This window comes from Venturia canescens, chromosome 9, assembly GCF_019457755.1.
Source record: "Venturia canescens isolate UGA chromosome 9, ASM1945775v1, whole genome shotgun sequence".
Lineage (NCBI taxonomy): Eukaryota > Metazoa > Arthropoda > Insecta > Hymenoptera > Ichneumonidae > Venturia > Venturia canescens.
The window spans coordinates 16,288,281-16,314,027 of record NC_057429.1 but is presented as its reverse complement, the minus strand read 5'-3'; the positions used below and the strand labels follow the sequence as shown (position 1 = coordinate 16,314,027).

Here is a 25,747-nt window from a genome sequence, read left to right as displayed (position 1 = left end):
CTCCACTTTTAGACCCGTTTCGAAGTGTGCGATTTGCACTCTCCAGTACTCAGTACCAAAAATGGTATCGTATACCTCATTATAGTTAACTAAAAATATTGGTTCAAAATAACTTTTATTGTTACATGCATTTAAATTATTATATTTATTGCAACTATGACCGATATAAAAAACGATCTTACCAAAATGAAGGCGGATAAAAAGGCACAAAATTGATTTGGAGAACGTTCTCATGGTACAGCGTATAAGATATTGTTTGAATTTTTCAATATATCGGGGATTTTATACACGATTGAAATTCATTAAAAGGGGTTGAAGAAACTGTGTAAATATGATATAGTTCCAATAAATAATTTTATACGCGAAAAATTGTTTGATTTTCACCGTGACGGTTTAAGATCATGTAGATCATATATTTTCAAAATTCTTTAGTTCGGTAACACTTTTGAAATAACACTACGCATTCTCATTTGCTTTCTATTATACATATCGAATGTCCAAACATGTTGGCTTAAGTTCAAATGGTACAAGTGTTCATAAATAAATTCATCATTTACAAAATGAAGACATTTTTTTCAAATTATAGAAAAATTTGGAATACGAGATAACTGAAAAAATAATACCCAAGAATGATGATAAATAAAGGGAAAGCGATATTTTTTTTACTGAACAATAATAAATCATTACACTTCATGGTCTCACGAAAATTGACACCACCGGCTCTTATATTACTCAGTAAAATTCTATCACTTGCGTGGTGCTGGCGTGAGTGTGAGAGAGATAGCTGCAAAATGGTTACACGTTTTACTCGGACACCCTTGATTTTATGAAAAAAATAAAGGTTGCACCTTGTTCTCTGATAAAATGAGAATAGCGTGTAACTCATATTTTCTTTCAAATATCAACCTACTCGGAATAAAACGTGCAGCAGGATTGTTACCGACGGAACAACTGATAGATCACGTTAATAACAATGCAAACTCAACTGGAATTCCGTAAAAAGCCAGAAGTATCAAAATCTCTATGGAAACTTCTCGAAATATGAAAAGGATTCCGTATTTCAAGAATAACGTTAAAAAATAAGATGTTAAATACAGAAAATTAATCAAAAAGGCATTATGGAATATAGAAACTCCGAAATGATAAGAAGATTTGAGCGAATCAACAGAATTATTCATAAAACACCAAAATTATTATGAAAATTAAGACAGAAACGCCTTGTTGACTGGTGAGAACTAGGGTGGGAGTAAAATTTCGACCTGCGCACCAATCAGACGTGCTCTCCACTTCTATTGGTCGGGCAGTGAAATTCCACAGTGTATAAATACGTATAGTTGATGGCGTAGCGGCATCACTCGTTCGACGATCTCGAATCGTTGCGTTTCTACTTTTCTGAGCAACTTAACCTCAATTTCAACATGTCTGGACGCGGCAAAGGCGGCAAAGTCAAGGGAAAGTCAAAGACTCGTTCCAACCGTGCTGGACTTCAGTTCCCCGTCGGAAGAATCCATCGTCTTCTCCGTAAAGGAAATTACGCCGAGCGCGTTGGTGGAGGTGCTCCGGTCTACCTCGCTGCTGTCATGGAATATTTGGCCGCTGAAGTTCTCGAGTTGGCTGGTAACGCCGCTCGTGACAACAAGAAGACCAGAATCATCCCTCGTCATCTTCAATTGGCAATCCGCAACGACGAAGAGTTGAACAAACTTCTCTCCGGAGTCACCATTGCCCAGGGTGGAGTTCTGCCAAACATCCAAGCAGTGCTTTTGCCCAAGAAAACTGAGAAAAAAGCTTAAACATTCATCTTCGATAAAACAACGGCCCTTTTTAGGGCCAACAAATATTTTTTCGTAGTACATCTCTGTTAACAACTATTTTTGCATCGATACAGAATCAGTAGTAAATTGCCCCATTTGAGTAACCCATTATTTGTGAGAACTTGGAAATTTTCGTAGGTGAAATTTTACGTTGAGAAGTGCATAATATTCATTGAATCATTTTTAAACGATCACTAATTACACGCAGGGAAGTTTCAAAAATTACGATCTACTCTGGTTTTAGCCATTAATAACAATTCACTGTGATTAGAAAGGTAGGGATTGTTTCATGCCGACATCGAATTCTATCGTACATAAATTGCACACAGTCGCAATAATCGAGTGGTAAAACAGACTGAAAGTAAAATTGCTTGCAAGACATACGTCGATTGTCTCGTTAGTACGCACTTTCAGCACCAGGAGGCGGACTACTAATACGTGAGCAACCGCCAATCGGGAATCGTAATTTCTCATGTATTGACCTATAGAACATTCTGTATTTCAGTTTCCATCGTGACAGCCCCGAAATCCTCTACCAATCTCAGAGTTCGTCAAACGTTCATTCCGAGTTCTCGTTCTAGTAACTATTGTAAATCTTCGGCACGTTGAAATCTGTCAAAGTGTACACCGCTCGAGATTGATATTTCGCCGCGATTCGCTTTTCATTTGTTACTGATATGACTTAAACGCTACTGAATGCGTAATAAAACATTGATTTTGCATCGGACTCCACGATTTTGAAGTTGTGATGACTTTTGTAGAATTCTAGAATCTCCGCGAGTTGACTCACAAGACATTGTTTCAATCAATTGTTTATTATTTCTGTACACTGTGGATGCCTGCGACGACAAAAGTATAACGAAAAAATAGCAACAGTGACGTATATAATTGTTGATTAATTGTGAATGTGTTTCGATGCCCCTGATCAATTGGGTAATTAATGTTTATTCTTTCGGATCATTTTTTAACGACAATAGTCAATCGTGGCCATTCATTTGCATATAGATATATAAGGATGTGTGCATATATACTACAAATCAGTGCGTATTATATATGGTGCGAAAAATTGCATTACTCGTATATTTGATTTGTTCCGATCAAAGTCTACGGAAAATAGTTGGACTCAATTGAAGCATCAAAACGTACGGAATATTAAGTGAAAATTAGTATACTTATCAATAGTTATTTACAAATACTTAAAAATTATATAATTCTCGCATTTGCTAAAAAAAACTTTTGGTTACATTAAAAATTTAAAAGTATAGGTAAATTTATGAGTGAAAAGAGCTATTTTTTTCACCTACGTATACGCGATTGATTATAATTTTAATGAAAATAATGTGAAACCAGAAACCATACCTTTAAACGTCAAAAAGTGAAGGGAAAGGGCTTGTAATTTTTTAATTGCATAAAAAGGTATAAATACCGTTTTGTTGACTAGGATTTCAGCTGGCATAGATTGAGCTGTCAAAATATGTTTGCTTTTACCAAATAAGAACTTGTGTGAAAAACACACTGTTACATAAAAAGTTTAATTTGGAGTTTTACCAATTTGAGTGGACTATAGTCTATTGACGCTGTGTACTGTATGTTGGATCCATATTTCAGGCCTGCGTCCCAATAAAATTGAAGAAAATGGGTTTTGCCTGGGGAAAGGGGGTACTGTGGAATAGTTTGACGTTGTTAGTGAATTTATAAAGATTTTTCTCGTGGAAAATATTTAGTTTTTTTATTTCATGGCATATAAATACTCATGACAAAATAATGTGCATGAATTCAAGTGCAATGAATAGACAGTTGTTTGTTTCTTCTATGTTTCTCAAAATCAAGCTTCACTCAACAAAACTAGTACTTATCGATCAACTTCTTAGCAGTACGCAGACTGGCTCTTTGCAACGGATGACAGAAAGCTTTGTTGAGTCCCGAAGCACAAATTCATCTACTAGTTTCATTGGGTCAGCGCAGTTCGCTGAAACTTTACTAAAAGTAATCTTTTGAGTCATGTCAATTGGGGTCGAACGAGGTGAAAGAACCTCAAAGCAGTACAACTGATGATTGTTCGAGAAACAAAACATTTCGATTATATAATGAATTGTGGACACTTACAATCTACAAATACTCAATATAAAACAGTGTCCAATAATTATGATTAATAGAATAAAAATGAATCGCAAGGAACAAGCAGAATGAGAAAATGTTGAAATTGGGGCAAAGACTGCTTGTTAGCTCTTGGTTACAGGGAAATTGCATGTATCTGTGATTTTTTTGCACCCTCCAACAGACTAGCAGCAGGGTGTGTTTGGAGTTTTATGATGTCACGAGGGGCAACGCCAATTCATAATCCAAAGTGCCTCCAGCCAAGTTTTTAATCTCAAGTGTTCTCTCAGAGGCACACAATGAGAGTCTCTGTTTCAATCGTTCTGCTCTCCTTCTTCTATGGGATTAGCTCGGTTCCCATTAATGCGAGCAGAATTTGCGCCAGTAAAAAGAAGAATATTGATAATATTTCGCTGAAGCAAAACTCGCACGGAATCGAAGATGTTTCACACGAAATTCATTTATTCCAAACAGAGGTAAATTGCACGATTTTTTCATCAACATTAATCGAAAGAATTCATTGAAAAATTATTTTCTTATTTTAGCTCAATTCTCCTGAGAATCTTGCTTATCGATTTTTATTATATTCTAAAAAATATCAATAAACAAATACACAAAAATTAATAAATATTTTGCATATATTTTTGTACAGACAAATCAACCAGAAGTGATTTTTGAAACTTGCAACAATTTTTGCTATGCTCTGTGGCAGGAGGAAAGACAAGCTAATGGCAGCAAAATAATCATTTTGTTGCAAGGTACGTACGCGGTCGAAGTTAATATTTTTAATGTCAATCGAAAAGAATTTAAAAATAAAACGAAACGAAAACGAATCTGGGCTGAATAAAAATGAAGACGATTAATTGAGATAAAAAACGAAAACCTCAAATATAATAATTGTCAATTACTAAATAACAATTGTCAATAAGTAATGGTAAACATTTCGTACGAACTGACGCGACAAAGAGCAAGAAATTCGATTGCGTCGGAAGAGCGTAGCCGGGGTCCCACGATGTTGAACATATGTCGAGTGATTCCGAGGACAAGTGGCATGCGAAGATACTTCAAAGAGAAAAAAAAATATTAAAGTACAAGAACGACGCAGACATCATTGAGACGAAACGCGAATGTAAAGTGCGTCGACTGTTACGATAAAAACTGTCTACGAAATGGCATTTTTCTGTTTTTGAAAAGATATCTTTTGGTTGAGATTTTTTAAGTCAATTTAGTGCTGTAGAAAAATTATTGGTACTCAGTCACCAGTAAATTTGAATAATCTGTTATTCGGTTATCCTGTTTAAATGAATTTGATTGTGAACAATACGAATTCGTGTTTCAATAATGAGTTTAACAATCGAACATATTTTATATCGAATGATGGAATAAACTCAATTGAGGACGAAATAACTTAATGGCTTGATTTTTTATCAGGATGTTGGAAGCAATCTGGGGAACGAAAGTGTGACAATACGGAATGTATAGCGGTGAAAGGATCCACCAAAGCTCTCAACAATACAAAATTTTGTTGTTGCAACGGAGATTATTGTAATCAAAATATTACAGATACGTTGGATACTTCTTCTGGAGAAAACGAAGTCCCCCCAATTTTACCTGAAAGTAAGCAAAAAAACAAATTTATTGAGTATATTATCAAGTGTTCTCGATCTATAATATTCCCAAATTGACTTTGATAATATTTTTCGATTTATGCTCGAATTCGAACATAAAATTTAATCGATTGTGTCAAATTCTAGTCGTAATTCAGAAATTTTTAATTGACAAGTTCTCCTTATTCAATTATTACTTTATTACAGCAACGAAGTTATTGGAGCGAGCAGAATCCGAGAGATGGATCGTTATAATAGGAAGTATTGTTATTGGGTGTTTGATACTTATCTGTGCCATAATTATTCTCGTTTATCGAGCATATCGGAATAACTTATTCGGTAAAACGGAAAAACCGATGTCGTATGGCGATGGAATAATGGAAAGCACGTCTTTGAGAACGGGAACGTACACAGTTGATCATTTGAAACTGGCAACTATCGTAGGTAAAATAATTTTTTATGAAAAATCTCAACATATGGAGGTTTGCAAGAGTGGCTCAACGTGACAGATGAAAAAAGTTACTCTTTGACCACTGATTGGAGGACAACTTCTGCAAATTTTCATTGTCATTTCCTTTCTGAGCTTTTGCTTATTACTGTTGCTTTCACAGGTCAAGGACGATACGGTTCAGTTTGGCAGGGCAGCATGGGTGACAGAGACGTAGCAGTGAAAATTTTTCCCTCTCATTATCGGAATTATTTTCAAAACGAGAGAGATACTTACTGCTTGCCTTTTATGGAACATCCTTCGTTGCTCAGCTATTACGGTAAAGTATTGAGCTACTGCATTTTGCAATGTTTGGAAACGAGCACAAGTAGTATGCACGGAAGAATGAGGAAATGAGCTATTTCAAGATTCGATAAAAAAAATGAATCGTAAAGTAATTTTTTTTAAAATATGACATTTTTAACCGTATAGGGGTCGATGAAAGATTAAATATGGAAGGTAACGTCGATTATTTACTCGTTCTGAGCTACGCACCACGAGGAACTCTCACAGACTTTTTGCGTACTCAAACTGTTGATTGGGCGAGATTCTGTAAAATGGGCCTTTCGATCGTCAAAGGGCTCGCTTATTTGCATACCGATATTCGCAAAGGAGGTAAGACATGCCAAATTGGTGCAAACTCATACTTGGAAAACATCGGCACATTTCATAAAAATGACCTATTTTCATTGTGGAAATTCAATTTTAATGATAATAATGATCGGATTTATTTTTGAAGTGAACATTGAGCCTCGTTTCTGAACACACGGGTATCGGCGTTTCTTGCCCGAATTATCTAAAGTATTCATTACAATTTCCAGTTTAAAAAAAATCGCTTTCCGTTATTACACGTTTCTTGTGCGCTGCGACAGTTTTCGATCATTTTATTTCGATTGACGATTCAATATCCTGTACATTTGTTTTGATCAACAGACAAATTAAAGCCCTGCATCGCTCATCGCGATATGAATTCGAGAAACATTTTGATTAAAAATGACGGAAGCTGCTGCATCTGCGATCTGGGCTTGGCCGTTCAAATTTCTGGTTCGAAATATTTTAGCAACGGAGAGGAACAACACGCCGAGACAAAATCTATTAATGACGTAAGGAATAAGCAGTGAATAGAAAATTCAAGGGTGTTGAGGACTATTAATTTTATATTGAAAAATATACTAAAAATATAACCAGCAGAACCAATAGAATAACAAAAGTGACATAAATTTATCATACAAGTATCACAATAATCCATTCGAGTTCGATCTCAAGGTTGGAACGTTGCGATACATGGCTCCTGAAGTTCTCGAAGGCGCGGTCAACCTACGGGATTGTGAAAGTTCTCTCAAGCAGATCGACGTCTATGCAATGGGTCTGATTCTGTGGGAAATCGTCTCACGGTGCTCGGATATTTATGTTCCTGGTTCAGAGGTCCCCGCATACAAACAACCGTTCGAACGAGAAATTGGTCCGTTGAAAAAAATTCTTCCGAAAGACTGCCAGGAATTCAAAAAAATCCTGGCAACACATAACGAATGCATTTTTTTCTATGATTTTTCCGTTTAGGTTCGCATCCAACGTTTGAGGAGATGCAAGTTCTTGTTTCACGAAACAAAGCGAGACCTTTACTCGAGGGAAATTTAGTAGATCGACCGGGGGTTCGATTAATCAAAGAAACTATGGAAGATTGTTGGGACGCCGATGCTGAAGCTCGATTGACAGCTCTCTGCATAGAGGAACGTCTTACCGAGCTCCAATCGCAACGTGGTTCGTCAAAGTTTCTCTATCAGAATATTATTGTCGAATTATTCAAACTGTTGAAATCTGATCGAGAATTTTTGTATCTATCAATCAATCCTACAATCACACTTTATCGATTGCACACAGTAACGACTTATTTCATGGACGGCAGTCCCATGGTAAATTCGTACAGCGCGCTTGTACCACCGACAACGAGCAGTCAATACAGCGAAGTTTTCTATCACGACAATATTCATGTACCACCAACCGATTTTCACTCTCGTCAGGAAGGATCGCGCAACGAAATAACTGCTGACAATTGTACCATCATCTCGCCTTACGAACCCGTACATCCGGAGCATAGTTGTGAGTAACGAGAATTTCTTTGGTTCATCTCGAAGCAATTTTCTTTAAATTGCTAATCCATTTATTCATCCTTTAATATAGAAAAGTCTTGTGGTGTGTTCGTACTTAAAAAAAAAAACAAAATATTGAAGCGTTTCACACAGCCTCAGCGAAGTGAAGACAGAAATATAAAGTCGTAAATATTTTAGTTTATTTTCTAAACATTTTATTCAATGAAAGTTTGTGCGTAATTATGAACAGGCAAAAATTCAAACGAGACAGCACCTTCGCGCAATTGTCCAACGCTGCAACCGTATCAAGGCCGAAATCCTTGCATGGAGAGAAATTTGATGTTGCCTTCGGATTCCCGGGACGATTTGGGCCGTAGTACGAAAGTTTTGGTGGATCGTTCCTCGAAACACGTGACCAAGGATCAACAATACAAATTGCACACAGAATTGCAGAGTTTGGTGTCGCATGAATATTCGACGAGGGCACCACAATTGACGACGGCGCCAAGATCGGCGACACCGATACCTTACGTGCAAAACGTTATCACAGAAAATGGTATTCTGCAGTGCAACAAACGTAAGCAGACAAATATGGAAGAGGGGATCGGGGAAAATCCTCGTAGGAAAAAGTTCGCAGGTTGGTCAAACTTGAAGCGGCTTTTGACCCAGAAAAAAATGTATCCGTACGCAAAATGTCGAATTGACCGGGAGGACTCGAAATCGAATTTGCTGACGAGAGCCCCAGTGAAAATTGTTGATACTAACGTCACCATTTCCGCCGAAGGAAAATACGTTAATGGCGTTGTTTCTAAAAGTTCAAGCTCCGATTCAATTCCTGATAAAAATGAAAAAGTTTCTCGAGCTCGTGAAAACTTGGCTGCGAGTGACAATACAGATCATTCGGACAATCCAGAAAGGCCCTCTTCTTTGAGCCTTGTCAATTTAAATTCGGAAACTCCCGATCTCAATCTCACCAGGCGAGAAAGTCTCGATAAGTTCAATCAAGTTTTCAATCGACGCTCCAATTCAATCGCCCTAAAACACCCTAATATGAGGATTAAAACTCCCGGCGATCTGCCCCCATCCGTCCGCAAAGTTCGCGGACGCGCTGCTCAAAATACCGCCAGGTTTTCGCTCTACGACGATCGCATGATGTGCAATTTTTTCAACGATAACGACGATAACGATGACAAAAATATATCTAGCTCCGTGCCCTTCGGTATCGATTGCAATGACGACACCAATTATTCTTCGAACACCAAAAATGTCACCTGCTTTTAGTTATCATACGAAAAGCCTCGTTTTTTCCCCTCAACATTTTCCACGCGATTTTTTTCCCGGAAAGTTTGGTCATGTAATTACGAAGTAATGAATCCTTCCGATCTTTCCTCTCGAATAAAGTACCTGTGTATTTTTGGGGTTGAACATACTTTACTTTTGTAATCACGAACAACATACCATTTTTAATTGAAACTCGTTTCATCATTTTTGGAAACACACCGTAATATTCTTACTGATTGAAAAAACATTGTCCACTGTTACGAGTTAAATTGACGTTTGAGGTTTCATTTTAAGATGATGGATCAGTCGGTAATCACAACCGTGAGTACGAGAGAGATAGCTGCAAATTTTGAAAAGGAAATTTTTCCACATCGTCCGTCTGATCGAAAAAATAAAAATGTCATCGTACGCAGCACGATTGCAAAAATCCGATGACATTTTTATTTTTTCGATCAGACGGACGATGTGGAAAAATTTCCTTTTCAAAATTTGCAGCTATCTCTCTCGTACTCACGGTTGTGATTACCGACTGATCCATCATCTTAAACGAAAATAAATCCAAGATAATTTACGAGGAAAGTTCATCGAAATATTTAGAAAAATATGCCAAGAGAATAACTTTTAAAACTCTGCAAGCGTTAACGAATTATAACTGTTTTTCACAATTTACAAATGTTGCATTACTTCGAAAAATCATTTCATCGTCGGTAGCATTTGACGTTGATTAATCAAGTGTTTAACTACATTCTTCTGTGATATTATTTTTTCATGAAATATGAAAATTTTATTTGTTTGTATTTCGAAAACGAGCCTTCATACTGTTAGAAATAATTTTTTATACATTTTTAAAACGATTCATATATTTTAAATTGGAAAATTAGTGTTTCTTTGAATATCGATTTTCACGCGAAATTTCATTGAAAAAAATGAATAAATGTTGCAACAAACGAAGATCGATGTGGAGCTTATTGTTAACGTTCACGATTCATTATTATATTGGACAAAGCTAAGTTGCCCGAATTTGATAATGTTTCATTGATCCTTTTGATTTTAGAAGTACGCGAAAAGATACGTCAGTTTAAAAAAAAAATCACAAACTTACGTGAGTTAACGCACAAGATGACGGTGTTCGAAATAAAAAATATCAGATTCATTCACATTTTTCTATCAGCGAAAGGTCACAAAACATTTCAGACTCCATAATGAGATAACCGAAGTATAATTGATTATCAAAGTTTTTTCAAGCCATACGTGAAAACGAATGTACGAAGTTTGTTGTCAAAGATTATTGTTTTTGTACGACAAAACAAAATTACGATTTGCTTCTTGAGCTTCGCCAAAGTGAAGTGGCAGTTTTTCCATCAAAATTCGTATGTGTTCTTTGCAGAAAAGAAATTATTTAGAGAAAAAGGCCAAAGGTTTAAACGTGTGCAATTCCGGGAAATGAAACGAATGGAAAAAAAGTTACGCGATTGTCGTTTACGAATACTCCCGTCAAGTGTATAGATATTATGTACAGGCATATGTAAAATTTTATACTCGACGATGAATCTATTGCACAAGTGTACTGATCACTTTAATGTGGTGGTGAAAAACAAAATAATTTATACTTAACCACCCGTAAAAGTCGTATTTCATCGAAAAGAAACCATCAATAGCCGGTGAAATGTACTTTAAACGAGTGTCTACAAAAAGAACTTCAATTCTCTATCGAAAATTGAGGAACGAGTGAACGCCCCGTTCCGATATAGTTTAGTGCTAATTTGTATTTATATCGAATATTCGACGTGTATACGCGTAGCGATGTAAGTTAGAAATGAAATTATTAATTCTTATGGGCAATCTTCGATAATACCAATTCGGTTCCGTATTATATATTAAATATATATATATATATATGTTTATGTGTGTGTTTATATACATATACAACTATATAAGGGTAATTGAAAAAAGTATAATGACACTTCGATATCTCATTCAATTTTATCCGAAATCGTGACTTGAAAGTATCGTTTTTCGGAGTCACAACGAGAACAACTGCTTGTATTTAATCAACAATTTATTCAATCAAAATTTAAGTCTGAAAAAATTAGATGCACCGTCGATTTTTTTTTTTTTTTTTTTAATTCAAATTCTGAAAGAATTGATTTTTCTCCAAGAACTACAAATTTTGATCCTGAGACATAAAAAAATTGGTGTTATTACTTTTTCATCAAGTAATGATAATAACTCACGACTCAAATTTTGGATCACCCTAATATATATTTGTTTATATATATATATAGATACACATGACATGAATGTACGATAACGTTTACGTCGAATTTGAACACTTGACAAATATAAGTCGCTAATGCCGTAAGCCTTCACCAACGAATTTTCATTCAATTATTGTAAAAAAAAATGTCCCATTGATATTTTATTTCTAGTTCACGTGCAATTTCGTAACTTTCGATTTTGGGATCTCTAAGAACCAAAATAGATTTACTTGCTTTGCTAAAAATGTTTTTAGCTCTAAAAATTATTATTAGATGCTATGATTAATGTCGTTTTTTATTTTTGTATTTTAACATAAAAATATTACTTTTCGACTGTGACCATTTTTCGAACACCAAAATCATTCCGCAACGAAATTCTCGATAAAATTTTACTGTTTGTACAATGAAAAATGTTTGTACGACTTATGTTATAGATAATACTTATAATATATTTTTCTGAACTGCGAATTTTTCCGAACCAGGTATATCACAATACTGAACTTAAATTACATGGTATATCGTCTTTTGAAGCAGTTCATTTCCTTCTTCAAAACCATTCTTCTGACAATTTCATTCGGTTGTCAAACTTTCTGGTTTCAAAAACAATACGCTAGTAAATTCTGTGTAAAATTTTCGTTTCAATGGAAAATTTCAATACTGTGCTGTAATTATATCCAAAACGACCAAAATATGAGATGAAAGAACTTTATGTACTTTTTCTGTATAGAAAAAATTCTACTTTACAATAAAAGTTCTTTGTTTTACAAAAAAAAATGGTTTTTTTCCTAATTTTCGACTATCAAAATCTGTATGTCTCTGCTTCGATATTTTACAGGTAAACTGCTGTATTTTCAACCACTTCCATCGTAAGGTAACCAACATGAGACCGAGGAAACTGAAGTTTCCACTTTCATAGTAAAAGTAAATGAATCGTTTGAGAAGACATTTGATTACACAGCAATAGCGAGAATTTTAAAAATTGGAATTTATACACTCCGGTCGTTATTTGGAAATCACGCCGCATGTTTTGAATGCATGTACACTTGTACAGCTTGGTCAATTTTTTAAACTTATTCCGTACGATGACATTTCCATGACTAAATTCATAATCTTGTGCATTAGCATGTACGATAGTATGACCAATTTATCGTTTGACCATTGTTTTTCAGATTTTTTTTATCGTTACGGAAAAAACGTAATCCTTTCACTGATCGTAATTCTCTAACAGAAGATTGTAGTTTTTCGCAGGAAAACGATGAATTGATTAAATCGTAAATTTTCAATTCATCTGAAATAAATGACAGTTCAACTATTTGTCGCTATTTCCAATTGATTAGACTAAACAAACAGAATACGTCGTCAATGATGTTGATGTGATGCAAAAACCAGAGCATATGAAGAGAAAAAAATTTAGGTTAGGTCAAGTTGACATGATAAAACCGATTTAAGATCAATTTTATAATCAAGAAAGCCGCTATTGGCATATGATTTCATATTGGGATTAAAAGTATATATAATGTTTATCCCTTAGCTTCTATATCAATAAGCTTGTTGTTTGATTCGAAAAGTTGACCTAACCTCAATTCTAGAACTCATGAATGGTTTCATGTTATTCGAGAGTTGTGTGGTTTAATTCAAGTGGTTTTCAAACATTCTTCGGATGGAACCAAATTCTATTTTCTAACAGAATTAATGATTATTAAATGAAATGCTGGAATACGTATTGTCTTGGACATGTGTTTTAAGTTCTAGTATTGACAAATACTTAGAATAATGAGAATGTTTTCAGTACTATACACCCATATTCAACATGGAAATTACTATATTGGTAATGAGAAATAAAACGTGAAAGGCAGTTCTACGATTTGAGGAAATGTTGGCCCTGAAAAGGGCCGTTTGTTCTTATGCTTTGTCCGGTTTCATGAAGATTAACCTCCAAATCCGTAGAGAGTGCGACCTTGACGTTTCAGAGCGTAGACAACGTCCATAGCAGTAACGGTCTTCCTCTTGGCGTGTTCGGTGTAAGTGACAGCGTCACGGATCACGTTTTCAAGGAAAACTTTGAGCACACCACGAGTCTCTTCGTAGATCAATCCAGATATACGTTTGACACCACCACGACGAGCCAGACGACGAATAGCCGGCTTTGTGATACCTTGGATGTTATCACGAAGAACTTTACGATGCCGCTTTGCTCCTCCTTTTCCCAATCCCTTTCCTCCCTTTCCACGACCGGTCATGTTGACAGATGAATAGAATTAGATGACGCCGAAAACTACAGCGAAGTGATGATCGGCAGTAGAGCGGTGGCTTATATATCCTCTGCACTTCATCGTCTCCCCTCCCTACTCTCTTCGACGAATCACAGCGATGATTTTCCCCCCTATTTCGCTCAGCCAATGAAATTCGATATAACGGTTGGTAAGATAATTATAAGTAATGCTCAGCTCGATTCCGACCCTCATATAGACATTCGTCCTCGAAGGAAGAACATCGACTCGTTATCCATCCATTATGGCTCGTACCAAGCAGACTGCTCGTAAATCGACTGGTGGAAAGGCTCCTCGTAAGCAGCTGGCGACTAAGGCTGCTCGCAAGAGTGCGCCAGCAACCGGCGGAGTGAAGAAGCCTCATCGTTACAGGCCCGGAACCGTAGCTCTTCGTGAGATCCGTCGTTACCAGAAGAGCACCGAACTTCTCATCCGCAAGTTGCCTTTCCAGCGACTTGTTCGTGAAATCGCTCAAGATTTCAAAACCGACCTCCGTTTCCAGAGCTCTGCTGTCATGGCCCTTCAAGAAGCCAGCGAGGCTTACCTCGTCGGCCTATTCGAAGACACCAACTTGTGTGCCATCCACGCCAAACGCGTTACCATCATGCCCAAGGACATTCAGCTTGCTCGTCGTATTCGCGGAGAACGTGCCTAATACCGCTTTCAATACCAAACGGCCCTTTTCAGGGCCAACAAATTTTCTAAACGTGGATAATCACTAAATCTAGAGTACATTTTCTTATTCGTAATAATCCTGCAGCACATTCAAAATGTAAACGTTAAACGTAAATATTGATTCATGACTTGATTAATGTTTGAACAGATCAGTTCGATAGCGTTTCCTGATTAAGCAAAACGTAGTTGCACGTTTTTCCATATTTTGAAGCTAATATCGTTTTATTGACTGAGCCGATAGAGATGAAACAACCACAGGTCAATAAGTATAGAAGCATAATAATATTCCGATGTTACCTACGGCGTATTGATATTCGGAGAATCAAATATTTGATAGTACGAAAAACAGTCAACCGGGAAAAGTAGTTTTCGCAAAGGAACCGTTTCATGAATATTGAACTACGCATGAATGTATTTTTACACGATACTTGACCGACGACTGCTTTATTGCAGTGAATTACTAAAACTAAACGCGTTTATCATCGCCTTTTAAAGATTAAGAGATTTTCAGCGAATCAGTACACTGTTTAGTAATGTAATACGCTTTACATCTTTTTAATGAATGAAATTCGTTATTTTAATGATTCGCGTGTCAAAACCTGAAATGCAGAGAGTAAATTCCTTGATTCAGTGGTTTCGTAGTTGTATCTAGTTACGGTGGGTAGCCTTTACACAGCGACTCACATGATTGGTGCGCTAGTCCATATTTTTTCCCCCACTCTCAACGGCTGTTGTTTGCGCTGGTCGGAGCGACTTCTCCCATATATTGAACTCGAAAACGACGCACTCTCATTCCGTCGTCAGCTTTCGATCGAGTTACTGTCACCATGCCGCCCAAAGCCAGTGGTAAAGCCGTCAAGAAGGCCGGTAAGGCCCAGAAGAATATTACGAAGACTGACAAGAAGAAGAAGCGCAAGAGGAAGGAGAGCTACGCTATCTACATCTACAAAGTATTGAAACAAGTCCACCCTGATACTGGAGTTTCCAGCAAGGCGATGAGCATCATGAACAGCTTCGTCAATGACATTTTCGAACGTATTGCTGCTGAAGCCTCTCGTCTCGCTCATTACAACAAGCGATCAACGATCACGTCTCGGGAAATTCAGACCGCTGTCCGACTCCTGTTGCCTGGTGAACTTGCCAAACACGCTGTCAGTGAAGGCACCAAAGCCGTCACCAAATATACCAGCTCTAAGTAAATGACTTTTGAAAACACCAAACGGCCCTTTTTAGGGCCAACAAAAATTCTCAACGCAGAACAATATCTCGAAATCTAGACAAGTAAAAATAGTTATCGTCTCTAATAATATGATAAAATGTAGTTTTGTATGACGGTCATAATAATTCTTTCATTTTCATCCTATTTTGGATTCGATCAACCATGTATTTATCTTTTATATTTTACGATTAAACTTTCCGCTGCCATTGCCCTGAATACCAAGTAATTCCATGATTTTCTAATTTGTTCAATCACTCGCACATTATATCAACAATTGTATCGGTTGGTAATAGAATTTTTTTTATAAGGTATAATGACAATCGCTATCCTCAAACAGTTTGAAAGCGTGAGTGACGGCATCCGCGATTCGATTTACTACGCTGCAGTCTGAAAAAAAAGTTGATTACAAAAGAAATATTTGAGCCTGCGCAGCCACCAGCTCATTTTCGATCAGCTATGCAATGTGCATAAATTTTACTTCCAAAATTTGCACAAAGTCTTCCAATCACGATGGCTTGGTATGTATGAAAATCTACTATAAATCATTTTCTGATTAAGTTCGTCCCGATTCGTCACTGATAAACTTTTACTTCAGAAAATTATGGTAAGAGTAGATTAGTAAAATGTCAACAGCTACAATAAAATGCCTTGAGAGGAAACATCGGGAAAACGGTCGTGTTTATCGGTAAATAGTGTTACAAATTTTGCTAAGTACATAATTAAAGTAGGAAAAATTGATGAAACGGGTGATAAGCTTATTTTCAATACAGAAAATTATAAATTAGAGTTAAAAGAAATTACACAATGCTTCTGATTATTTTAACCATGATACACCCAAAACTGTACAATTATTCCTAACCGATATAGCAATTTTATTATTAACGTAACTCTACTTTCATTCATTCATTAGACTAAATATTTCAGTTCATCGCTCGGCTTTTACTAAGATCCCAAAACTACCGGCTTACAGTTGAAATTAACAAAAACTGTCATGTTTTTTAGCAATTCCACTTTCTCATCTGAAGCAATAGTGTATTACGAAAGCCAATCGAGTTGAGAGCGAAATTAATTTTTATGTATACTTATTACTTTGAAGTTATTAATAAGCATTCATAAGAACGTGATCGACGCTGAAGTTCGCGAGGATAGTTGACGCAAATAAAATATATGAATTCTCAAGAGGAATACATAAAGTTAGAAAACATCGTCTAAGTGTTTTTAAAAGCTTATAAATATTTGGAATCATTTAAAAGTTTGTTTTCTGTTGTGTGAGTAATTTCAAGACAGTTTGGTAATTTTGCTTAAGTTAATAGTAGTACGATTTGAAATTTACAGATTGTTGCAACGTTGTAACTTTTTGTTGGCCCTGAAAAGGGCCGTATTTGGGATGCTTTGAATTAAGCACGCTCGCCTCGGATACGACGAGCCAATTGGATGTCCTTGGGCATAATAGTAACGCGTTTAGCATGGATGGCACACAAGTTGGTGTCTTCGAATAGGCCGACGAGGTAAGCCTCGCTGGCTTCTTGAAGGGCCATGACAGCAGAGCTCTGGAAACGAAGGTCGGTCTTGAAATCTTGAGCGATTTCACGGACGAGTCGCTGGAAAGGCAACTTGCGGATGAGAAGTTCAGTGCTCTTCTGGTAACGACGGATCTCACGAAGAGCTACGGTTCCGGGCCTGTAACGATGAGGCTTCTTCACTCCGCCGGTTGCTGGCGCACTCTTGCGAGCAGCCTTAGTCGCCAGTTGCTTACGAGGAGCCTTTCCACCAGTTGATTTACGAGCAGTCTGCTTGGTACGAGCCATTTTGAAATAGAATCCTCTGGTGATACAAGAACCAAGCGGGATCAGACGAAAGAATGAGTCGGAACGCCGATCAGGGGGTTTATATACACATTTTCACCCAGATCTGCTTCACGGTCATTGGTTGACTCTTTTGGAGTGGGGGAACGCTGAAACCTTTGTCGAATGGCTGTTCATGGTAGAGGAGGAGGGATAATATTGCGGCGCCACCTAGGTATCCCGAACAGCTGGTTTGAACAAACGGACTTGCATAGCTTCACGTCTATGCAAACTTGCGTGTAGCGGATATTTTTTCCCCTCATAACTGTTTCATCGGAAAAAGTATGAGAAATTCATAAGTCAATCAATTCGTTCACTACTGTCAGGATTCATAAAATTGAATGAGGAATCATTTTGATCTGTAAATAAAACTTTCAGCTTGTTGTAAACACCAAGACTTTTATTAGGTTCCTTGTATTTCATAACATTTCAAAGCATAAGATAAATGTTCTTATTTTCTCATTGACAAATGTTAACGTGACTGGTATATAGGGTAGTTTCCAATGTTGCCTCCAGGACCGTAGTTACATATGAGAAGAGTAATTTCGTATCCTTCGATTGGATGATGGAAACGGGTAACTCCACAACCTATTTCTGTTGTTTCGGCCCAGACCAACTGGGTGTAGTGTCCGGTTTTCATTAAATTCTTCCCTCTGAATAATTCATAGAACAAAAAGACAAAGAAGAAAACAATTGTTATCGTGCCAAATCTAACATTTCGATGATAATTTTTCCAAAACACTCTAATCACGACTGAAATCATTTACGGAATCACTAAAACGTAATAGTACAACATAACACAATATAATTTTGATCACTTAACACAAATACGACTGAATCTGAATATTTTTTTTCGTAATGAACATTAAATGAGTGGGGCGTTTTTCAAAATTATTTTGATCCAAACCCGATATATAAAAGGAATCTAATGATAATAGGTTATCGTTGTAAAATACCATAATTCATTACTCACGTATAAGCTTTGACTTCTCGCCTATCGAAGGCTTCAACTTCGTTGTACCAATGACTAACCAGCGCGGAGAGATCCCAAGAAGATGGTCCTAGAGCCATATTTTGCCCAACATAACCATGTTCTAAAAAAATAAACAAATAGAATTTTTTTACAACCCAATATTCATCAATATTTTCTGACCAAAAGTAAAAAGAAATGTTACCGTCGTTGCGACATTCGTCGTGAGCTGTGCCAGCTTTAATATTACATTGATTGGCCCAAGTTTGTGCTATCTTTGCGAGCTCCGGATTCCACGTCTATAAATTTTCAGACACAGTACTAAAAAACAGTCTCATAGCACCTCTTTGAAAATATTAATAATTAATATTCGTTTTCACCAATGGCCCAAGGTTGCTGGCAGCCGGTTGAGGACCTGGTCTTCCACGCTTTTCGTGCCCCGATGCTACTTTTGCTCTGAACTCATTATGCAAATCAACTACTTCTTGTATTTCCGCAGCAGTCATGCCCGAAGAGGAAACCTTGCCACATCGAGATGCAAAAGTCTCGGGCTAAAAAAAATGTTATATTATAGTTACATCACAAGATTTTCATGATAAAAGTCGAGCCGTTCAATGAACTCAAAAACAAGTAGGGAACAAATGAATTTGATTTTTTCGAAATAAGGAATTTAAAATGTTAATTGTAATGGGTTTTAAAAAAATATATTATTCTATCAATATTAGGAACGAGAGCATCAACGGAGTGACTTACAGAGAATAGGCACATGGTGTGAGTCCCTTTTGAACACGATTTCAAATTGCAATAATCGTTTCTGCTTAATTTACCATTGACGATCATTATGGCTCCAGCCATAACCAGAAAGTACACAAAAATGGTCTTCATTTTTTCGATAATCGAAATTTTTTAGTTTCGAACTTTAGTGAATTTCGATTCAATCGAGACGTTGATGGTTTGTCTTTACGATTCGGGTATATATACCCCTGAATATGGTATAATTGTACGCATACTTGATGCATATAAATATTTTTTTATTTATTACTCACATTTATATGTGAATGCAATAAATATTCAATATGGTTATATTTCTTCCTAAAACATCGATACCTTATAGTGTCGGAAGTGCTGAATGCGTATTCACTGTAAGGGGCATTTAGTCATGCATCATTCGAAGGTGTCAACTATGATAAGCGAAGAGAATTGGAAAAGTTATACGGTGTGTGGTCGCATGTTTTTCATCACTGGCTCTGTTCAAGCAAATTTATAGCTCTATTGATGATAAATAATATACTTTTTATATAGAAGCGTAAAACTATTTTTCAACTTTGCTTATAAATTATATCTTAACAGTTACAAGTCATTGTAAAGAGTGAATCAGAAAAATAAAAATTGTATGGGATAGGACACTTAAATAAAGTATAGTAACAAATATTCTCGTCAACGACCATACCATGCTGAAAGCACCAGTTCTCGTCCGATCACTGAAGTTAAGCAGCATTGGGCGCGGTCAGTACTTGGATGGGTGACCGCTTGGGAACACCGCGTGCCGTTGATATTATTTTTTTTTTTTGCCTAATATATTATTCATCTGAGTTTATAAATTGGAAATTTTATTTCAAAATAATTATTCGGTTTTCATTATTTTGTTTACATTCTTCAAACGAACAACGTTTTTACAAAACACGTGGAAAAAGAGAAAAGATACATTTTTTCTCAGCCACTCCAAACGCGAAACATTCTTTTTCGTCGAGAGATAGCGTTTTAGCTTCCACTTTTCCGTCACTCTGATTGGTGCGCTGGTCACAATTTCTTTCCCCCACTCTCGTCAGCCAAAGAGTGCGCCGGTCGGAGCAAAATTTTATATATAAAGGATCCCGAAAACGTGCAATCTCATTCCCTCGTCATCTTTCGATCGAGATTCTATCACCATGCCTCCCAAAGCCAGTGGTAAAGCCGTCAAGAAGGCCGGTAAGGCCCAGAAAAATATTACGAAGACCGACAAGAAGAAGAAGCGCAAGAGGAAGGAGAGCTACGCTATCTACATCTACAAAGTATTGAAACAAGTCCACCCCGACACTGGAGTCTCCAGCAAGGCGATGAGCATCATGAACAGCTTCGTCAACGACATTTTCGAACGTATCGCTGCGGAAGCTTCTCGTCTCGCTCATTACAACAAGCGATCAACCATTACGTCTCGGGAAATTCAGACCGCTGTACGACTTCTCTTGCCTGGTGAACTTGCCAAGCACGCTGTCAGTGAAGGCACAAAAGCCGTCACCAAATACACCAGCTCCAAGTAATTGACATTTCAAGAACATCAAACGGCCCTTTTTAGGGCCAACAAATATTTCTAACGAAGAACAATATTTTTCAATCTACAAATCAAAATAATTTCTAACCCTGTTGAGCATAAACTCGGTTTATATTTAAAAATTAAACTTTGACATCCATGCCTTCAACCACAAGGTTTTTCATGTATTTCTTATTTGTTCAATCATTCAAATAATATTTTCTACTTCGACTGTTAAACAAGTTGAATCTTTAAATGATTCAATGCAACTGAAATTACACTGAGTTTCAGCTAATTTCTAGCCAAATTAATGATTCCCGAACTTACTAAAAAATCAGAAATTGATAAATTATAAAATGTTACAATTTACAGTTTCGACATAGCATGGTGTGTTATTTATCGTCTAACTTGATGTAGTCAATTCTTTAAGAATATACCTCTCATTTAACGAGTTATATATCCACTCTTATTTCATTTACATTGTTGATTACTAGATAATTCGTTTATAAATAATCCTCTCAGCTAAGAACTCTGAACCAACTCGAAGAAATAAATTTAAATTATATTATGGGGTGGTATTAAGAGCATGGATTAGTCGATTAACCTCACCTCGAATTTTCGAAATGAAAATTCTCCGCTGTCGTTTGACTAATCAAAAAAAGGCTCTGTCAGCGGACGCGGAAAGATGGCAAAAATACGCTGACAGGGGCTTTTTTTTTTATTAGTCAAACGACAGCGGAGAATTTTCATTTCGAAAATTCGAGGTGAGGTTAGTCGACTGATCCATGCTCTTAACCCGAAAGGATACCAAATTTCTTCTTCGAATCTCAATCTCGTTTCCACAAAACATAAAAATTGAGTACTACAAAAGAATTCGTAAAGTTATTTGGTTTAAAGCTTCCTCTAGAAATTTACTCGAAATTTCATCTCTCAGTTTAAAATGTAAAATAATTGACAAGATAAATTTCGTTTCTGCACCGAAAGTACAAATACTTTAAACGAAAACAGCTTTCTAGCAATCTAATAGGGTTCAGCATGTTGAATGAAACAATCTGTTGATTCGACTTCCCAGTTACGCACTCCTCTTCATAAATACTTCTTTTTTTTAAATAGAGCGCATCAGATTGTCTAAACTTGGTAGAGGGTTGAAATTGGAGATTCTCATGTATTATTCAGATTGTGTAACTAGAATAAGATCTACGTTCAGATATGTTTTTGGCCCTTAAAAGGGCCGTTTTGTCGATGTTACATGTGAAGAACGCAACCGACGAACGTTTAACCGCCGAATCCGTAGAGAGTACGGCCTTGACGTTTCAAAGCATACACGACGTCCATTGCAGTTACTGTCTTCCTCTTGGCGTGCTCGGTGTAAGTTACTGCATCACGGATAACGTTCTCAAGAAATACTTTGAGAACTCCACGAGTTTCTTCATAGATCAAACCAGAAATACGTTTGACACCTCCACGACGAGCCAAACGACGGATAGCTGGTTTCGTAATTCCTTGGATGTTATCACGAAGAACTTTGCGATGGCGCTTAGCTCCTCCCTTTCCCAATCCCTTTCCTCCCTTTCCGCGTCCAGTCATTGTGTTTAAAATTGAAAACGACTGACACAGTTACCGCTTGAAGACGGAGTGATGATGGTCCCGGTTGTGACGCTGTATTTATACACTTATTTCGTTCCATCCCCTCCCTTCTTCCATCAGCCAATAGAATTCTATGACGGCTCCAAGATTCAGAGTGCTGCAGGACTTGTAGCTCGTATTACAAAGCGCTGGCCCTTCTTTTTTTACCTTTTGATTGTTACTTTCGTTATCTTTTGTACGTCAGAATATTAAAATATTCACCTAAAGCTAAAAACTACTTCTTCATTCGTGTTGAACTTCTCTGCTCCATCGACACATCTTTATCGGAGTGTTACAAAAGGAAGACATTTTTGTAAATTAAAACGTCTTTCCGAACATTTATAATAATATCTGAATTATGAAATCTTTAAACATTAACATCGAAGGTAAGTATGAACTTCCTAACCAATGACCATGCTTATTGCTAAAAGAAGTTCTTCGGGCCACTATGCCTCGTCTGTCGAGCTTTTTCTCAGGACAAAAGAAGAATTGAAAGTGCACAAGACCTGGGTAACATTTTTACCTCAAAATTTCGTCTTCTCCATTAAATTTTACAACACTTTGTGTTTATGCGCTCAAACACTGGTTCTGCAGCTAATGCTATACTTTCACAAATCGTGATTATTGCACGAGAGTTTTGAAGGGTTTGTCGAAATCTTTTAAAGTTTTTGAAAATCGTAAACCTTTCTATCTTCCCTGCGAACAAGAAATAAATCTACATACTACCGATGCCGTTGGCATTTCCCGTGCACAATCTGACGTATTAATTTACGTGCAGAAATTCAACAACGTTCATTTTATAATTGGAATGGCATTATTAGATTCGGGTTCGTAAAATAACTTACGAGCTAGATTTTTTGTGGACGGAAGGATTTCTGTACAGATAATTTTATCGGCATTCGTGTTGCAATAACTTTTCACTGATTTCGACGAAATGTTTTCGATCTTGAAATTTATCACCTGTCAAGTTCGTTATTATCAGCTAAATAGTAATTTTCGTATCAATAAATTGCCACGAGAACGTTCAAACTTGCCTCAATATCAATCGCGCTTTTCCCTAATTTGTTGATAAAACAAATGGAAAAAATATCAGTACGTGAGAAAATGTAGAAAAGATCATTCATAATTGTTATGAACCGTATAGAAACCGGTCTTTTTGCTTCTAAAAATTACAAACACTTGTTCGAATCGTTCAGACGTCTATCGAGTTTCAAAGTTTACATTTCGCTGAATGTTTCCAACGTGCATCAAAGATGACGGAATTCCACTTCTTGATGGTTCTACTCGTGGCCTTCACATTCGCGGGAGAAGCAAACATACTGAGTTCGAATTAATGTGGCAGAAAAGTATTCATTTTCAAACTACTACCATCACCGGGACTAAAATAATAGAAACGTTTATCTATACTAATCTGATGTCACCAAGTAAATATAAAAGAGAAGATTTGAGTGCAGAATCGGTTTTCCATAATTATTTTAATAAAATACTCAACAAATTGGAACAATCTTGATTATGTAGGTTCGTTTCAACTTCTTATTAATTTTTTTTTTTTATCGCTGAAAGGTACCTTCGGTGGCTCCTTCGGTTGCCCCTTCGGCACACTGTCCATCGCATCCGTTCTACGAAAAGATCATGAAACTCGTTAATAATTTGATCATCAAAGCCATTCATAATATCGAAGCCGTACTCAAACGATTTGCGCCCAGGGAGACGACAGTCACGCCACGTTTTTTTCCATTGATAATCCGGGAATGAGCCAACTACAATGACCGAATTCCAGCATCCTCTACAATCTACAAGCATTCTTATAGTCCCTCAAATTTTCTTAACGCTTCTGTTTTATTTTATGTCAAAAACGTTATCCGGACCCTTAACCGATTGATTTCAAATTATTGACGACTTTTTTGATCGTTTTACCATAAAAGGATGCATTTCAGTAGCAAATTTCGTCTTGTTTCTTCTTATTTCTTTCTTGCTATTGACTGAGAGATTAAAAAACCACTAATTGACAAACAAACGACTCATGCATCGGATAATGTGCTTTAAACTTTTATTTGAACGCGATTAATCTTATTATATTCGACTCAACTTGCCCTTCCACGGAATGAACAATGCCCAGTCAGTCTCGACCTATTGTATCCAGAGAGACTATTTCGATCTTCGCAAACTGTATTCTTCTTTTCTGCATTATCAACTGGTTTCATTGTGAACTGACTTGAACACTAGATATATCAGTTTCTTTCAACAATACTGTTACTTCTTCATACCTGTTGTTTGTTTTTATTAATTCAGTGAGTTCTTTTCGCACGTCGGTTTCCTAAATTTCTACTCGAAAATCTGAATGATGCACAAAACTGAAAAACACACCAAAACGTGACTTTCTAACAGGTTAGAAAAGCAATTCCACGTAGCTTTTATTACCAAATAATGATAATGAATTATGGAGGATTTGAGAAGCTTTGGAAAATTTAGTGTTGCGTCAACGTGACGTAAAGTTTCATATTTATAAAATTTTGAAATCCGTTTTAAAAGTTCGCCATGTTTATTCAAATAATATTGCAAATTCATTGCTGTCGTCGAGACATAATTTTGTAACTTAAAAAATATGCTCTTCGGGGGTCTCATTGTGCAGAGGTATCGAGTTCTTTACAACGTTGATACTAACGGTCTACCGTTATTTTCGATGTATATGTATTTACAATGTATATACACATATTTACGGTACAGAATGTATAATTATGCAGATTGTAAGACGAACCACGCAGATTCATAAGGCCATTGCTAAGGGAGAAGCATAAATGTTGTTAAAAAATAACACTGTAGTGCATTTAGGTCCTTGCTTTTAGCGAACTGGTATGCCAGTTTGGAGTCGATGAAAAAGGTATAAAATGCAATGCGCGTTGCTCCAAATCGATTCAAACGTGAAAAATAGTTTATTGATTAATCATTTTTATTGTTTTTAGTCATGTAACTTTATTTATTGTTAATAATGAAGCGTTCGAAAGTAAAGAGTGCTTGGGAAGAGTAACGAGAGAGTGCAGTTTCACTAAAGTTATTTTGTGTTCCGGCACCTTTAAAAAGTTTTTGGAAAACTCGGAATTCAGCCAAAGTATTGAGTAAGACGAAGAAGTTAGTTATTTCTGTCTCCAGTTATTGTTAATATTAAAAAAACTAAGATAAATGCAACATTCGGTACCGAAGGACAGTCTAACGTCCGCC

The 25,747-nt window shown here is 36.6% G+C and overlaps 10 protein-coding genes and 1 non-coding gene across 11 annotated transcripts in view; 6 read left to right on the top strand and 5 right to left on the bottom strand.

Moving 5' to 3' along the window:
• LOC122416292 (lipase member H-like) overlaps positions 1-442 on the bottom strand; it is a 1,707-nt gene extending 1,265 nt beyond the window's left edge. Inside the window, exon 1 of the mRNA XM_043429081.1 lies at positions 1-442. This exon is cut by the window's left edge and continues 558 nt beyond it. The gene's annotated coding sequence lies outside the window, so the exon portion shown is untranslated.
• A 927-nt stretch (positions 443-1,369) lies between these two features.
• LOC122416289 (histone H2A-like) lies at positions 1,370-1,998 on the top strand. Its single transcript, XM_043429078.1, has one exon. It carries the CDS (start codon positions 1,419-1,421, stop codon positions 1,791-1,793), a length of 375 nt encoding a protein of 124 aa, XP_043285013.1. The 5' UTR covers positions 1,370-1,418; the 3' UTR covers positions 1,794-1,998.
• Positions 1,999-2,396: 398 nt separating this feature from the next.
• Positions 2,397-9,715, top strand: wit (wishful thinking). Its single transcript, XM_043429070.1, has 12 exons — positions 2,397-2,747; positions 4,096-4,387; positions 4,564-4,669; positions 5,343-5,528; positions 5,726-5,962; positions 6,130-6,285; positions 6,438-6,620; positions 6,939-7,108; positions 7,272-7,467; positions 7,566-7,766; positions 7,887-8,105; positions 8,346-9,715. Exons 2-12 carry the CDS (start codon positions 4,211-4,213, stop codon positions 9,374-9,376), a joined length of 2,862 nt encoding a protein of 953 aa, XP_043285005.1. The 5' UTR covers positions 2,397-2,747; positions 4,096-4,210; the 3' UTR covers positions 9,377-9,715.
• Positions 9,716-12,263: 2,548 nt separating this feature from the next.
• LOC122416293 (histone H4) lies at positions 12,264-13,903 on the bottom strand. Its single transcript, XM_043429082.1, has one exon. The coding sequence runs from the start codon at positions 13,872-13,874 to the stop codon at positions 13,563-13,565; it is 312 nt and encodes a 103-aa protein (XP_043285017.1). The 5' UTR covers positions 13,875-13,903; the 3' UTR covers positions 12,264-13,562.
• A 209-nt stretch (positions 13,904-14,112) lies between these two features.
• On the top strand, positions 14,113-15,197 carry LOC122416285 (histone H3). The gene has a single exon (XM_043429073.1). The coding sequence runs from the start codon at positions 14,149-14,151 to the stop codon at positions 14,557-14,559; it is 411 nt and encodes a 136-aa protein (XP_043285008.1). The 5' UTR covers positions 14,113-14,148; the 3' UTR covers positions 14,560-15,197.
• A 161-nt stretch (positions 15,198-15,358) lies between these two features.
• LOC122416290 (histone H2B) lies at positions 15,359-15,824 on the top strand. Its single transcript, XM_043429079.1, has one exon. The coding sequence runs from the start codon at positions 15,407-15,409 to the stop codon at positions 15,776-15,778; it is 372 nt and encodes a 123-aa protein (XP_043285014.1). The 5' UTR covers positions 15,359-15,406; the 3' UTR covers positions 15,779-15,824.
• Positions 15,825-16,456: 632 nt separating this feature from the next.
• On the bottom strand, positions 16,457-17,638 carry LOC122416286 (histone H3). The gene has a single exon (XM_043429074.1). It carries the CDS (start codon positions 17,604-17,606, stop codon positions 17,196-17,198), a length of 411 nt encoding a protein of 136 aa, XP_043285009.1. The 5' UTR covers positions 17,607-17,638; the 3' UTR covers positions 16,457-17,195.
• Positions 17,639-18,059: 421 nt separating this feature from the next.
• On the bottom strand, positions 18,060-19,467 carry LOC122416618 (venom allergen 5.02-like). The gene is made up of 5 exons (XM_043429687.1): positions 19,366-19,467; positions 18,993-19,163; positions 18,818-18,911; positions 18,616-18,736; positions 18,060-18,295 (listed from the first exon to the last, which is right to left on the bottom strand). The coding sequence occupies exons 1-5, from the start codon at positions 19,465-19,467 to the stop codon at positions 18,115-18,117; spliced, it is 669 nt and encodes a 222-aa protein (XP_043285622.1). The 3' UTR covers positions 18,060-18,114.
• Positions 19,468-20,048: 581 nt separating this feature from the next.
• On the top strand, positions 20,049-20,167 carry LOC122416649 (5S ribosomal RNA). The gene has a single exon (XR_006262137.1). It is a non-coding gene; the product is annotated as a 5S ribosomal RNA (ribosomal RNA).
• A 356-nt stretch (positions 20,168-20,523) lies between these two features.
• On the top strand, positions 20,524-21,345 carry LOC122416291 (histone H2B). The gene has a single exon (XM_043429080.1). It carries the CDS (start codon positions 20,541-20,543, stop codon positions 20,910-20,912), a length of 372 nt encoding a protein of 123 aa, XP_043285015.1. The 5' UTR covers positions 20,524-20,540; the 3' UTR covers positions 20,913-21,345.
• Positions 21,346-22,033: 688 nt separating this feature from the next.
• LOC122416294 (histone H4) lies at positions 22,034-22,521 on the bottom strand. Its single transcript, XM_043429084.1, has one exon. The coding sequence runs from the start codon at positions 22,487-22,489 to the stop codon at positions 22,178-22,180; it is 312 nt and encodes a 103-aa protein (XP_043285019.1). The 5' UTR covers positions 22,490-22,521; the 3' UTR covers positions 22,034-22,177.
• Between the last annotated feature and the right edge of the window lie 3,226 nt (positions 22,522-25,747).